This window comes from Manis javanica, chromosome 4 (assembly GCF_040802235.1).
Source record: "Manis javanica isolate MJ-LG chromosome 4, MJ_LKY, whole genome shotgun sequence".
NCBI classification, from domain to species: Eukaryota; Metazoa; Chordata; class Mammalia; order Pholidota; family Manidae; genus Manis; species Manis javanica.
The window spans coordinates 157,149,953-157,166,557 of record NC_133159.1 but is presented as its reverse complement, the minus strand read 5'-3'; the positions used below and the strand labels follow the sequence as shown (position 1 = coordinate 157,166,557).

At 41.5% G+C, this 16,605-nt stretch overlaps 1 protein-coding gene across 1 annotated transcript in view; it reads left to right on the top strand.

The window, feature by feature from the left end:
• Nucleotides 1-11,855: 11,855 nt before the first annotated feature.
• IGF2BP1 (insulin like growth factor 2 mRNA binding protein 1) overlaps nt 11,856-16,605 on the top strand; it is a 41,050-nt gene continuing 36,300 nt past the window's right edge. The window contains exons 1-2 of the mRNA XM_036999120.2: nt 11,856-12,434; nt 13,565-13,625. Coding sequence (XP_036855015.1) covers nt 12,260-12,434; nt 13,565-13,625 — 236 coding nt within the window. The 5' untranslated portion in view covers nt 11,856-12,259. The remainder of the gene's footprint in view (nt 12,435-13,564; nt 13,626-16,605) is intronic.

The window sequence follows — 16,605 nt, the reverse complement described above, 5'->3', positions numbered from 1 at the left end:
TTAACATATGCCCTGCTCCTTTACCACTGATAAGTCCATGTAAATTTCCTAAGAAAAAGGATACTCACATAACCACAATTATGAAATACAAGAACTTTAACATTGATATGAAGCATATAGTCTCTATTACAATTTTTTCAATTGTCCCAATGATGTCCTTTTGTCCATTATTTTGTGTATTTAATTATCATGTCTCTTTATTCTCCTTTAATGTTTCTCAGCCTTTTCTTGTCTTTCATGATGCTGACATTTTTGAGAGTATGGACCAGTTATGTTACAGAATGTTTCTCAGTTTGAATTTGCCTGATTTTTTTTTCCAGATTAGATTCAGGTTATGCATCCTGGCCAGAACACTAGAAGAATTAAAAGGTGTCCTTTTCAAGGTACTACATCTGGAGGAACAAGACGTCTATCTGATGATGATTTTGATTGCCCAAGTTTTGTTGGATTTTCCCACTGTATAGTTACTATTTTTCTCCTTATAACTAATAAGCAATCTACAGGGAAGCACTTTAAGACAATGCAATTACCCTCTCTCTTATCAGATTTGCTCCACCCTCAGATTTATTTAACAACCCTTGTGACTCTTGCTTGTATTAATCTTTACAGTGATGGTGGAAAATAGTCATTTTCCAATTCACCACTCCTCCACTGCGTTGGGATATTTAAAAATAGCATTATTATGGTATAACTGACACTTAAGTAACTGCACAGATGTAATTTAAAGTGTAAAATTTGATGTTTTGACATGTCTTCTCCCATGAAACCATCTCTACAGTTAAGGTAACAAGCATACCTACGATCCCCCAAAATTTTCTTGAGCCCCTCTGTCCTGCATTCACTCCCCTCCCAACCACTGATCTGTTTCCTGTCACTGTAGATTGGTTTGCAGTTTCTAGAATTTTATGTAAATGGAATTGTATAATATGTATTATTTTTTTGTCTGGCTCCTTTCATTCAGCATATTTACTTTGAGATCCAATTACATTGTAGCACAATCATAGTCCATTCTTTTTTATTGCTGAGTAGTATTCTTCTATCCTATGGATATGTACAGCTTTATATGTTGCAGATATATCTTCCATTCGCTTGTTAGTGGACATAAAGTTTTTTTCCAGTTTTGGGCTGTTACCAATAAAGCTGATAAGAACATTTGTGGACAAGTTTTTGTATGGATGTATGCTTTTATTTTTCTTGGGTAAATATGTAAAACTGGGATTTGTTTGACTTTTTAAGATATTGCCAAACTATCTTCTGAAGTGGTTGTTACATTGTATATTCCCACCAGTTGTAGGAAAGTTAGAGTTCCTTCACAGCCTAGCCAAAGCTGGATATAGTGAGACTTTTTAGTTTTAGCCATTCTAATTGGTATGTAGTGATATCTTACTGTGATTTTAATTTGCATTTCTCTAATGACTAATGATATTGAGTATCTTTTCATGGGCTTATTTGCCATCTGTACATCTTATTTGGTGAAATGTCTTTAAATCTTTTGTCCATTTTTTTTGAGGGGGGGTTGTTTTCTTGTTACTAAGTTTTCAGAATTCTTTGTATATTTTGGATGCAGGTCCTTTATCAGATATATGATTTATTAATGTTTTCTCCCAGTTTATGGTTTGTCTTTTTATTCTCTTAACAATATCTTTTATGGAGCAGAAGTTTTTAAAATTTTGATGAAGTACAATTTATCAAGCAGCCTTTAATAAATTTTGCTTTTGGTGTCATATCTAAGATATCTCTGCCTAACAACCCAAAGTCACAAAGGTTTTCCCCCTAGAAGTTCTACAGTTTTTGGTTTTACAGTTAGTTACATGGCCTCAATGATTATGTTTAAGTATATGATTTAGTTTTCATATATAGGATAGGGTACAGAAGGTAATTAATTTTTGCATATGCATATTCAATTGTTCCAGCACCATTTGCTGAAAAGATTATCCTTTCTCCATTGAGTTATCATCATACCTTTGTATAAAATAAATTGTGATATATTGTGAGTTGCATTGGGATTTTTAAGTGCTCCGCTGCAATTAAGGTAAGAGCAAGGACTTGGGGTCCAGGAACACTTGGGTTAGAATCCTGGTCTTGCTACCTATCTGGCATAGTTGACTATGAAGTAGAAACAGTGATACTATCCACCTCAGGGTGTTTACAACGTTCTGCTCTCTGTCTCTTTTTTTCTCTTCTGCACTCTTCCCAAGCAAAGTACAGGAACTGGGAAAGCTGGTTCTGAGTAATGCTTCTCAAAGTGTAGAGTTCCCAGATCCAGGGCTCTCAGAAGGAAAGAAGGAAGGTATGATGGGTGTGGTAGTATTCACAAGCTATTTTCAGCCAGTTTGGAGATCTAACACAAACTGGACATTTGCTCCAGGCAAGGCTGTGTGGTCAAATTCCAATGCCAAGTTCCCTTGCTTTTGGTGGAAATAGTATAACCTCTTGCTACTTATGTAGAGCAGAAGCTCTGATTAGTCACTAAATATGAGAACAATTTGTTACTATTTGATCAATGGAGTTTTTTGATGGGGAACATTTTTCAAAACATTGGGCTTATGGAGAAATAATAAAAGAGATCTTAGGTGGTGAAAATAATGGAAACCACTCACTCAGAGAAGGGAAGCACCGTGGATCCTGCTCTGAGGTTTTCAGTGTGTTGAAAGCCCACAGCAAGAAACTCCCAGACTGATGAGAAAGAAATGGGCTTCACCCTTAGAGGTTTCCAGTGAATGCAAATGAAAACGAAAACAGCTCAAGCATGGGATTTGACAAGGGGCAATGTGTCTGCAAGGTCCAGGGCAGACTGGGCAGGTGTGAATCTGAGTACTTTCTTCCTGTTGTTTACCATGCTGGTCCTAAATTTCAGCACATACCATCTCAGTTTATTATGAATACATGTATAATTAATCAGAACTTTAGCTAAAGTCAAGCCACATCCGTGATTGATCAGGGTGAGTTGCAGTTAACCCTGAACCCTAGTTGCTAATGGAAGGAGAATTTCTGGTTGCCTGAACTCTTGAAATAGTGGATGATCCTAAACTATCCCCCGTTTGGCTTGTGAAAGTATTCTGGGATGATTCATTTGAATATCTATTTAACCTCTTTTTTTTAAAGTATGTAACAAAAATACAATAGTCTAGAAATCTTGAAAAATATATAGAGTCAAGAGAGAGAGAAATAGGAACAGAGAAATCCACGAATCTTCTCAAAACTAGTTACTGTTCAGTTTTTTTCAGACATTTTATTTCACTCAATTTCTATTACAAAATAATTATACTTAACATAGATAGTATAAATTGTACATGTAAAGTTTCAAGAATAATAAAACAAACACTTGTGTAGTCACTACTCAGATGAAGAACTAGAACATCCATCCCTATATCTTTGTAGTGCCTTTTATGTCTACAATCATTCCTGTGCCACTTGCCAGAATTAGACACATTCTGGAATTTTATCATTCTCTTTCTTTTCTGGATGCATCCCTAAACTATATATTGTTTAGTTTTGCATATTTTTGAACTTATATAAATGGAACCATAATGTGTATATTTCTTCATCCTCTGGTGCTTAAAACATTTTTTAAAAAATTAGCATTGTGAAATTCACCCACGTTGGTACATGTTGCTAAGTGTATTCATTTGTTATTGATCAAGTTTTCCCATGCAAGTATACCCAGCTTTACTTATGCATTCTCCTGTCGATGAACATTTGTAGGGTTTTTAGGTTTTTATAAACAATGATACTTGGCATATTCTTGTATATGCCTCTGGGTATCCATGTGCAAGAGTTTCCGTAAGGTAATTTCGAGTCTTTGATGCATATGTGGTTTTATTTTATTTTAAGATGGTCCCAGTCATATGGACTATATAAGCACAAATACTCAATTTTGTGATGTACACTTTTGGTAAACTTCCCCCAGTTTTTTTAAACTCTCTCTGAACATAATTTTTAATGGCTACAAAATATTTTACCTAGTGGCTGTTAGAAGTTATTTGAAGATTTTCCTATTTTTAAGCATTTACATCGCTAATGTTTTTTCTTGACAATGATAAATAACACATCTTTGTTCATTAAGGTTTTTCTTGAGATTCTGAAAAAGCTAAAAATTTTTTGCCTTTTAGAATCATGATAAAATACACATAACAAAATTTAGTGTTAACCATTTTAAGTGGCATTAAATACATTTCCACCATTGTGCAGCCATCACATGCTTCATCTCAAGAATGTTCTCATCCTCTGAAGTTGAAACTCTGTGCCTATTAAATACTAACTCTCCATGCCACGCTCTAATCTCAATCCCTGTAACCACTATTCTGCTGTCTCTCTGAATTTGACTATTCTAAGTCTCTCTAAAAGTGGACTCATATATTTGTATTTTTGTGTCTTGGTTATTTTACTTAGCATAATGTTTCTAAGGTTCATCTATGTTGCAGCAGGTATCAGGATTTCATTCCTTTTTAAGGCTCAATAAAATGTTTTATATATAGGATTTTGGTAGAAAAGTTACTCAGAAGTGCAGTTGGTAAGTCAAACTGTATATTTAAAGGTTTTTGTTGCCTTAAAATTGTTCTCTCACACAGCCATGTGGAATGTTCTATTTCACTATATTCTTACTAGTAATTAGTATTATAAATTAAAAACACAACAAAGGACTTTGCTATTTTCATGACCTGCTTCAAATGGGCTTGCCTTTTCCTTGAGAGTTCATAGTTGCATTGATAGCTAGGATATTCAATAAATACCTGTTATGGGCAGGTAGCTCTGCCAGACATCCTGAGAATCACCAAGATTGAAGGCTGTCCTGAGGTGGCATTTTTGTTTGGATGACATACAAAATAACAAATCATTACATGGTTAACTGTGTCTAGCTACATTCCCAGAGGGAAGACCCAAAGAGAGCTCTTAGCAGGAGGTGGGTGTGGACTGTCCATTGAGATCATCTGGGCTGTATGGCATCAAGGGAGCGCAGGATGGCAGAGGATGTGCAACTAACTCCCATGATTGCTGTTGTCTGCCTGAAGCCCAGAGTGGGGAAGAATTCTGAAGCTCTTTGACCAGACACAAGGCAGACGGTGCCTGCTCATCGGCAGATACTGAGTACAGGACTGTCATGGGAGTGACAAGCCTAGAGATGCCCCTTGGTTGCTATTCTTCATGTAGACCAATAAGCCTTTTGAATGACTGCATTTGAATGACCTGTATTTCACCTCATGATTGCAGAGTATTTACAAGTAAAAGAAAAAAGAAAGAAAGAAAGAAAGAAAGAAAAGAGAGAAGGCAAAGGAAAGGGAAGGAAAGAAAAGAGAATGAGTTTACAGGCTGGACATGGCATTTTCTCTGATCACACTTACCATCTCCTTAGTATTAAAATTTACTTGTTTAATATATATTTTTGGACACCTGTTAGCACTGTTTTGGACTCCCTGGTGATATGTAATGTCTGCCCTCAAGGATTTGATACCTAAAATGCTAATAACAAAATCAGTCATAAGCAACATAAGAAACAGAAAAATGATACAAAGAACTAAAAGTGTCTAGTGAGGGTTCAGACAATAAATATGAGGAGGTGTGGGGTCTGAATCACTCTGCCATTTTCCTAAAAAATATAACTTGTTTCTCCCTTTAGTGTATAAAATAATTCAAGCATCTCTGTGTCTGCCACTTACCCAAAAATAAGTTTGAATGATCACAAATTCCTGATGGTGGGAGAGGAAGAAGGGAAAGGAAAGCAGTAAGGAAAAGGATAGAAAATTTGATTCAAAAGAGGGAAGAAAGGGGTTGAGAGGCAGAGGAGTCAGAGAATAATAAAAGGGGAAAGAGAAGTAACAAAGAAAAAAGAAAAATTGAAAAGAGGGTAAAGGTAAAGGGGGAGGGGGAAAGGAATTGACAGTGTCGGGAGGAGGAAGAAAAATGGAGGAACAAAAGGAGGGGGGGAGAGAAAGGGGAGGGGTGGGGGAGGGGCAGGGAGGAAGAGGAAGATAGGGGGCGAGATCCTGAACCTCATTTCAGAGCAATTTAGAAACAACTCTAATATCTGATTCCTACACACTTCATAAGCACATTTTGAAATGAAAAGAAAATCATAAAAATTTATTCAATACTTTATTATATAAATGCTGACCAAATACTTTCAGGTTATATTTAAGAATGCAAGTGAAATTGTGTGAATAATAATTCTTGAAATTTTGAGAATGTTTATGGGAGAAGTGGGTGGATCAAAAAGCTTTCCAGATTGCTAACTCATGAAAAAAAGAAATCACTTTTAGAATTGTATCTCAATATAGTCAAACAACCAGCTTTTAAAAAAATAACATAGTATTAGGCTGGGTCCTTTTTTCTGTAAAACTGGTTTATTTGACAAAGACAGATTGAGTGTTTTTAAGGAGAATTTGGTGATGAAATATGAGGGAAATAGTATATGAATTAATTTTTAAAACTTAAGTAGAAAAAAAACTAACAGCACTCTCTCTTAAGTGCTCTGAAATATCTGAGACAGCTCCTGAAAAAAAAAAAATCCTAACTAGAAACAGGAGTAAAAGAAGTTGATTTTATCATCAGGAGTAATATTTTAAACAAGCAAACAAAAACAATTTGCTTTCCAGATAAAAGAATTCTTAGTTTCAAAAAGCATAGAAAGCTACAATTTAATTAACTCCATGCAGTGTGATGTTCTGATTAATTCTGAATTAAAATAATTTAAATCTTTAGAAGATACATAGATTTCAAGTACAAAATTGACTTACTACTATTCTCACCTTAAACAATACCTAGGTATGGATTCCTTCTCTTTTGTTGCTTTTTGTAATTTGTTCTATTTTGAAAAACATTTATTTCCTTATGTTTTCTTGAAGTGTACAGTTCTCCACCCCACCAGTGAACCAGTGATCTATTTTGCATTTTGTGAAAAATAGGGACTAAACAAAGTTGCTCATTATCTTTTAACCAAATGATTATGGAGTAAAAAAAAATGCCAAAGGCTGTGTGAGGAATGTTACTGGCCATTTCTTTTACATGTGTCAATAGGGGATAGTGTGGTATAAGTTTAATTTATTAACAAATTGAATTTGAAAACACCTATTTTTAAAAAGTTAATGAAATAAACGATTCCCTTCCTTATCTAAAAAGTTTCTACATTGCAAACCTGAGCCAAAACAAAAACTGAGTTTTGCTACACACTCTTTGTGACCCATAGAAAAACAAACAATTGTTCTTAAAGTTCTTTTTTCTCTTGAGTCTCTTCTATCTCTGGGATAAACATATTTCTTTCTAAGTTTTAATTAGAAAGAACACTTCTAAATACTAATTGGAAGGAGGAAATATCTTTTTCTGTTTATAATTCCTTTTCACTTTATGAGTTATGTTAAACACATAATTATCCTTATTTGACAGGAGAAAATGTTGCTTGTGCTTTTAAATTGGGACTAATTTACACTTTTTCAAAGTTTATAGACATTTTAAATAATCACACTAAGACTTTAAGTTGCAAGAAGAAACAAAATATCTCAAGGCAAAAACAATGAAAAAACAGTAACAACAAAATAGATAAAAAACAAGCAAAAAAAAAAATTCCTCCAAAAACTTCGAAGTTAAAGTAGCCATGTCAGATGTGAATTTTTTTTTCTTTATTTTATAGAGACCATTATTTTATTTCAAAATTGATCGATTCATTAGAAAATATTGAAAAACTGTATTTTAACATATTTCCCTGCTTTCCATTTTTGTGTCCTTTTGTAAAAATGCTTATTTTTTTAGTATAGTTGATATACAATATTATATTGGTTTCAAATATACAATATGGTGATTTGTAAAAATGCTAAACTTTAAAAATAGAAAGTCACTGACAAATATTAGATTTAAAATGCAATATGTTTTCTGGAGATTTATCCAAAGGAGTTATTCTAAAAGAGAAATAAAGTTATTGCCCTAAAATACCTATTCAGCACTACTTTCAAAAGTAAAAAATTTGATGTAACATATCTACAAATAATGATTAATGATTAACTTACATCTACTAGACTAAATGTTACAGTTGACTAAAAATTATAGTTATGAAAACTTTGAGGCAGCATGGGCAAACGATTACGGTATAAGAGCAAGTGAAAAATTAAGACAAAACTAAGATGACAAAATATAAAAAAACTATTACAAATGGACACTGAAAAATATTTAAAAATAAAATTAATTTTGTATGACGATGGAATTTTTTTCACTTATAAATTTCTTAGAAAATTGCTTTACTCAAAATTTTCTCTCTACAAATATTTGCCATGTTCACATTGAAGGAAAATGGATCAGAATCCCATCCTTAAAATGGAGTCAAGTTTCAGTGTTTCTGATTTCAGAGAACTGAATTCAGTAACTGGAGCAAACACTTCTCCAGGAAAAATGAAGGAGGAAGAAGGGAACAAAAAGAAGTGTCACAACAATAAGTGTAATAAAATATTGTTAATAATTATTAAAGAAAATTTATCCTGCAGCTTTATTTTTAAACTCTTACAAACTAAATTCTGCATTGAAGATTAATTTTTCTCAAAGAAGCTGTGTAGAAAAAAACTGGTAACAAATACAATGTTTATCAGTCATTTTTATAGTAATAATAAAACAAGACAAAACAAAGAAAAGGAGGATGATAGATTATGGCATTTCAAGTTGGCCCCTTCCTCTCCCTAACCTAGCAATGTTGAGTCTTGACAAGGAATAACCCTTCTCTCAGGTTAATTTTAGTGCTGGGCTCACTCAGAGAGAGATGAAGCACCAATCAGCATCATTCAGTACCCCCAACCCCAGCCTAAAATAGCCAGGTCACTGAGGCAAAACTGATTTGGGGGCTAAAAAGGTTTGCACCTTGCCCTAGCTGCCTCTTCTATCTTGTGTTCTTGCGGCCTCTGACTACACACAGAAGCCCGGGGGGGAGAGGGGAGGGGCACGGCTTAGAATTCTGTGAAACATTTGACTTTTAAAAAGAACTCATCACTTTCAATTTAGCAATTGGTACATTTTTAATTTAATATTTATATTTTCTCCTCTGTCATCTTAAAACATTAAAAAAACTAATCTTAGCTAACATTTAGACTTCTATTACATTTTAAAATGGAAAACATCAACACAAAAGTGAACTAAATTCAGTGATTACTTTTAAAGTTTTTGGTTCCCTTTGAATCTAGGATGGTAAAAGGGGAACTGCATTTCACAGGCATTTAGAGTTTTGGATAGAGATTTTTGTGGGGTGTAACTTGCTTTTGTTTCAGGAATGAAAGGATAGGGTAGTTAGGTATGTTCCCCAGGGAGAAACACTGAGAGGTACTACTATTAATTCCTGGAAATTTAAATTAGATGAAAGAAACAGTATTTGAAAGTTTCTGTGAACTGGTATGCCCTGCCTAGTACCCCCTCTTTTCCCCAATATAACAGAAAAGACTTAAGGAGATTGGGGCTCCTACTTAGGAAAAGACCAAGGCACAGAACAGCCTTTCTGAGACCATCTTTTAGCCCTTTCAAAAGTCCCACACATCATTAGGAAAAGTCCCCGGGCAACAGACAGATATATTCTGGCCAAGATCAAGATAAATTTTTTTTCTTCTGTACTCTTAATTTTCCTTTGAATTCTCTTTGCTCTTGCTCTGCAGTTTGCATTAGCTTGTTTCTTCATCAAAAATTTTTTTTTACTGAATGCCTACTATGTGGCAGGCACCGTTTCCAGCTCTTCGATTTGTGTTAAAATTATGTTTATGGTCAAGAGCTTAAGATTTAACAGTCACAAATGGGGGGAGGGGTCGAAGGAGGTGTAAGGGGTAAGACATGTCTCCCACCTTCTTGGATAGGAAACACTTTTTCCCTTCCTACTCAGCAATAGCCTATAGTATTTTAATTTGTTGTCCCGTGGGAAGGAAAAAAATCACGAAAACAATTCGACAAACACGTGGCTGGCTAGAACAAAACACGGATTTGGAGGGTGGGTTTTGAAGGTAGTGGAGAGAGGGAAACTGAATTGGAAGCCCGCCTGCGCCCCCACACCCGAGCCCCATTTCTTTTCAGCGCGCGGGGGGAACCGGGAGGGGGACAAAGGTGCGGCATGTCCTCTTTTAACTCCCAACTTTTTGAATGGTCTAAGATCGTCTGGCAGCAGAGCGGTGCGCCGAAGTAGGAGTCAGCTCACTGACTCTGCAAACAAAAAATAATAAGAAAAAATCCAAGGCATTTATATCGGTGTAGCCAACACGTGTTGCGGAGTCGGCCCGGGCCGCAGGCGACTGAGACAATGGGGTCGGGGACAGGGAAAGGGAGAGTGACCCCCTTCCTCACCTGCCCTCGTAGCTCGCTTGCCCCCGAATTATTTCTCCCTCCCGCAGAATCCGGCGCAAACCCCGAGCTTCCCCCCAGTTCAGAGACACTGGCATTACTGGGGGTCCACCCCCTATTCCCCAGGTTCCCTGGCCAAGGGCGCTCCAGGGTCCCCGGGGAACTACTCCCTGGCGCTGTCCCAGCCCCCGTCGCTTGAAACTCGTTGGCCTCGCTGGCCACTCGGCCCGGGATCCCGGTTGCGCGCGAACCGCGCGTCCCGCTCTCCGCCGCGTATCCGGGACTCCGAAGCGCGCGGCGAACTGCCCCCTCCCCCACCGCCAAGACGGGGGGGGGTGCGACCGCCCACGTGTCGCCCCTGGCCCAGTCGGGTGCGTCCCCCGGGCTCAGGGCCGAAGGATCCGGAACGAGTTGGTCAAAGGCTGGGAAAGGGACCCGGGCGGATCCGCTTCCCCTCCGCAGGAACGGACGGGGGAGGGGAGGGGCCCCGCCGCCCCCTCCTCTGAGCTCCCGCCCCTCGCTACCCTGAGCGCCGAGCGGAAATTACCCCCTCCCCCCGCGGGTCTGACCTGGGGACGTGGGCGGGGCTTCGCGCTCGGCCCCCAGCCCTCGACCCCTCTCCCGCCTGGATCCAAATCCTGCGCCCTAGACAAAGTTCCGAGACCCGAACCCGGCGCGAGGAAAGCTGCTGTCGCCGTCCTGGGTGGGGCGGGCGGGCGGAGGGGACTCCACCTGTCTGCCAGCGAGTCAGGGAAGGAGGGGATCGTTCAGATCTCCACCCGGTCACTCCCTCCCTGAGACCTCCCCCTTTGCTTCGCCCGGGTCGGCTCGCGCTACCACTCCTCTTCCTTCTCTCCACCCCTCCCTCTCCCCTGGGGTCATTTTGGGCCGGAGACGTGTGTTCTCCCCGGACCCCGAGACGTTCTCATTTAATAGCCAAGTCCCGTGTGTGAGCCACCCTTCTCCCGTGGGAATCCTGAAGCACGATTTCCTGAGGATCCCTCGTTCCCAGCCGTGATCCCCCGTGTTCCCAGCTTCCCGCTTCCGCGCTCGTAGGGCCCCCTCGGTCCTGGATTCCCGGAGGCTGGGGCCGGGAAGGCCGGCCGAGACGCCCCACTTAAAAAATCTAGAGGAAAAGCTCCTTTCTTTTTAAATCGTATGCTCGCGCGACCCCCTCCAGAAGACCCCAGAGTCCTCAGCTTCCCTTTGTCTGTCTCGGCCGTCCCCCGCCTGTCAGTAGCTCGCAATTAACCAGGGTGGGGTGGGCACACTCCCCCCACGCCTGAGTAAAATATAACCGTACGTTTTACCCAGAAAGAGGTGGGAGATTCTGGGCCCGACCACCCTCCCCCGAGCTAGGGCCGGGGTTGGGGGATGGGTGGGGGCGGGGCGCCTCCCTAGGGGTCAGATTCTTGCAATGGGGGAGGGGGCAAGCAGGCTTCGGGACCCCCCACCATCCACCCAGTTTACCCCCCGGGTGGGTTGGTGTGCCCCCCACCCCCAGCGGGAGGTCGGTGGGATGGGCCCGGCCGGAGGGCCTAAGGGCCTAGAGGCGTCGGGGGGTCTTCCCTCGTTCGGTGGGTGGGGGCTTTCACCACGTGGCTTCGCCTTTTTTTTTTTCCGCTCCATTTTTTTTTCAAGTCGATTTTATTTAGAGGCGGCGCCAGGGCGGTCGCGGAGAAACGTGACACACCAGCCCGCTCGAAGGGGATTCGGACTTAAGGGAAGGAGCCGCGCTGCGTCGTCCGCCTCCCAGCGCGCCGCGGGCACTTTTCCCGGGCCTCGCCGAACTCTGCCGCGACCTCCGCGTGCCCTCCCCGCCCCGGGCTGCGGACAACTTCTGGGTGGGGTGCAAAGAAAGTTTGCGGCTGCCGCCGCCCTCCTCCCGCCTCTCGGCCTAGGAGGCTCGCCGCCTGCGCCCGCTCGCTCGGCCTTGCCAGGGATCGCGTCCTGCCCGGAGACCGCCACCATGAACAAGCTTTACATCGGCAACCTCAACGAGAGCGTGACCCCCGCGGACTTGGAGAAAGTGTTTGCGGAGCACAAGATCTCTTACAGCGGCCAGTTCTTGGTCAAGTCCGGCTATGCCTTCGTGGACTGCCCCGACGAGCACTGGGCGATGAAGGCCATCGAAACTTTCTCTGGTAAGAATGCACCCAGCTCCCCGGAAAACCACAACGAAACCCCTGAACAACGGAGACGTGCTCCTCCTCTTTTCCTCGCCCGCCAACTCTCTCCCCGCGGCCTGCGGGGCTCGGCCTCAGTGCCGACCCTCCACCCACCTCCTTCGAGGCCCCCTCCACCCCCCCCCACTCCCCCTTCGCACGGAAATATTCGGCATTGCCTCGCCCCTTCCTTCCAGCCCGAGAAGAGGCTGGGGGCATTCGTGAGGTGACCCCCCCCAAGCCCCACGCCGACGGGGCGGGCGGTCCCCACCGAGGCGACCCCCGTCTGGGCGTTAGTTCCACGTCTGCCGCTCCCTCTCCGAGGCTGGACCCCCGCCCCAGCGCCAACACCCCCAGCCTCCCTTCCTCCGCCCTAGGCCTTTCCAGGCGGGGAAGGGGGTCCCAGCTCCGTTTCCCAGCTCTCGGGTTTCCGCCGGCACTGCCGCCTTCGGGCAGACCTGAGAGGAAGCCTCCCGCCCAGGGCCCGGGGCTTGAGCCATTTTGATTTGAAAGTGGGGCGTGAGCGGGGTGGCGCGGCGGCGGCGCCGGGTCGCCATGCTGCTTCCCGAGACGCCGAGGCTGGGCCGAGAGGCGCGCGCCGCGGCTGCCGGGGACCCTCCCTGCGGGGCCTCTCCTCCCGACCGGCCCCGACAGGTGACCGCCCCGCTGCCCGAAGCGCTTCTCCTCGGCTGGACGGAAAAATAAAGTTTCATTCCACACCTCCCCCCCGCCCCGACACTTTGGGAGAACCGGGGAGTCCATTCTCTCGGCGCATTCTCCTCGCTGCTGGGAGGGGTAGGGGCAGGCCGCCCACATAAACGCCCTCGGACCTCTCCCAAATTGGGGTCCCAGAGCGATCCGCTGCCCTACTAGCTTCTGTGCTAACGAAACAAAAATTAAGAAAACAGTAATAATTTTATAGATTCCACCATTCCTTAAGCGACCTTTTCGCTTCCGGCTGCGGAACCCACTGCCTGGATTCCTAGGAAGATCTAAAATCCCAGTAACTCTTGAATTGCTCTAATGTGTCCTCCTTTTCCCGCCCCCCACCCCTTAACTCTTACTGTTAAAGCTTTCATACTGCCTTTTTTTTTTTTTTTAATCTTTAGGGAAAGTAGAATTGCAAGGAAAACGCCTAGAGATTGAACACTCGGTCCCCAAAAAACAAAGGTAGGAAAGAGCTCATCTGTGGATGTGGGGTGGGGGGAAGCCTGGGGTCGCTAAGAGACTGTGTTCAGGGGTCTATGGTGTCTCCAGTGGAAGAAACCCATTACTGGCCTTCCACCCCCAACTCCGGATGTTGGGGGCAGGGAGGGAAGATTGGCTAAGATCTTGTAATGGGTAGTTTACAGCTTGTAAAAAAAAAAATGCTGAGGCTGGGGTGGGCTTAGAGATGTTACTTGGAGAAGTAAAAGGAAAAAAATCAATAGGGGGGAAACCCTGCAGAGTTTGTTTCAGGTGTGTGGGGAAGCTAACAAATCTTTGGAGTTCTGAGGCATGGACATTTCTGCAACTTCCTAGCAGGCCTCATTTTCTCTTTCCCACTCTTCCCTCACCATAACTCATTAGTGGAATTGGGGAGAAGGGGATCCTGCCCACTCTCTAAGGAGTGGAATGAGTTTCTGCCTCCAAAGTAATTTTTTTGTGCTTTATATTTCTGCAACAGGCAAGGACGTTGTTTTTTTTCACCGACCTCTACCCCTAGTCCCTCACATCACACGTCCTCTGCTCTTAACTGGCTTTTGCTAAGAATATGCTTTGGTTGTACTGTCCTTTCTGAGCCCCCCCACCCCCTTCAACCCATTGTTGCAAGGGGACCATCTGGGGTGAGATCTTTGTGTTCAGACTGAACTGGGACTCTTTGGAGGGTCTAGAACTCCCTGGATGAATGGTGTGTGTGTATGTGTGAGAGAGACACAGTCTGTTTCAATACCTTTCTATCCTCACTTCAGCAAAGTGGATTTATCTCTATCATGTTATCCCCAAATCTATGGTGGATTTCAAATCTTTCATTGAACTCTGGCTGGGAAGTTAAGGACAGAGTCTTCAGCTTTTTGTGACTTTTAAAAACATGTTGGCAGTGCAGAGTTTTTTCATATTGCAGCCCCCAGTAGATCTTTGATCCTCTTGCTTCCCTCCCTTCACTTCACATGGAAACTTGCTACATTTCAGAATAGTCTCTGGCTTTCTGGGTGGGAAGGTGGAGGTGGGTGGGTATACTTTGGAGGCTTTGAAGAGAGAGGTTCTGGAAAGTTTAACCTCAGATAACTGTTGAGAGAGGTTTATTTCGTTTGAGGTATTTTAAGTAACTTGGAACTATTGTATCCATAGATGATCAATATGGCTTGTAACTATGTTTATAGAGCTTGTGATTTAACCTCCAGTGCTTGAAATACTCTTATTGGAAAGGCAATTAGAGTTAGGAGTAGAGGTAATCGGAAGTAGAGGGTCTTATCATTTTGAAACATTTCCTGGAGATGGGAATAAGAAAAAAATGCACACTGACACGAATGGATTTATTGAGAAGATATTTGAACTGAAAGCTGAGTATATGAAACATGTTGATGAGAAATACCTGGAATAGTTGGAATTCTGAAATAAATGGAAATTTTTCTTTTGCCTTCAAGAAGGTTTAAATTTTAAAGGGTAAGAAATGAAAAGCAAAAAACAGCAAAATGTGATGAAATGGAATCCCAAACATTTGTATTTAAATTTTCATGGTCCTCATATTTATGGATCTTTTTCCCTAAGCCATCTGCTTGCTTTCAAGCCATTTTTAGGCTCCTCCTTTTTTCCTTGCAAATGTGTAACTGAGGGCTTTCTTGAGTTGGGAAGGGGTGGGGTTTGTGAGAAGAGTGGGTATAAAATCTTCCACACCCATATTAAATTTGATTTTGTGTGCATTCTCCCCCTTCCTGAAACAATTTTTGAGGACAAACATTGAGTCAGTTATGTGTTTGTGTGGGGTGGCGGTGGTAAGAAGGCACTTACTTTTTCTAGAATGAATCAATTTTTGAAGTTTTAGGATTGAAAAAATTTGTTTTCATGAGGTCAGTTTGCTCTATCATTTTGTGTTCTTTGAAGGGAGCATTTTGTGGTATGTGTTTTTAATCTGAAAAGTATTTCTTTAGTTGGTTTGTTACTGGCTTTTCAGTCTTCTGAATGTATAGAACAGGAACTAGTTAAGTAACTGTGACTAATACATAAGGAAAATGAACAACTGTGCATATATGCTTTGTGTTTTCAGTGGTTAGAAAATAGAACTCTTATTAATTTACACAGTTCCAAATGAATTATGACTTGAAGTGTTTCTAAAAGATTCATAAAAACCTAACCTAAATGGTCCTGTTTTTTTTGGTTTGGTTTTTTTAGAGGGGGAATCAAATAAAAGAGAGCAATTACCTCTGAGCAACCCTGATTTTGAAATATTAATACATTCTATTCTAACTTTGTAACTATTTGATAAATACAATTTGTACCTTTTTAAGAACCCCAGAGACTGAACACTATGCATTTAAACTGGAATCATACTAACCTGAATTTTTAAAATGGATAACATTAAATTTCCTTGCGAGTACCTTCACATACCTACCTCCTCTTAGTGTTGGAATTTTGGTCAACAATTACATCTTTTTGCTGAGAATTTGTAATATATTCACTGTGAAATACTAAAACGAAGGAGAAAAACCAAAAGCATTTTTAAAACAGTTGTGGAAAGGGATTTGTAATTGTTTTATTTTGAGAGACTTAAGAATAGTTAAGGTAAAGAGGTACCATTTTAGTGAGACTTGTTTATTTCGGGAGATGACTTGCTTTTTAATGGAATTAAACTTTGGTTCATTTACCCACTGTGTGCCTTTTTCTAGAGGAATGTGACCTAAAGATTGCATGCCTACTGTCAACTGGTATCATCAAAATAAAAGGTGTTGCTGTTAAGAAAGAAATGAAAGAGATGTCTTGCATTTCTCTGTATGAAATGTGTTCAAGACTTTGATTTCCTTAGGTTAATGGTTTTTCTTTTCTCTAAGCTGACATTAAATGAAGTAGGCTTATATTTACAGTTTCCCTTATATTTCCAACTGTTAAACAACAAATAAAAATTGGTCTCAGTCGTGTGTGAGAACTCTCAAAGAAGGAAGTGTTCAAACTT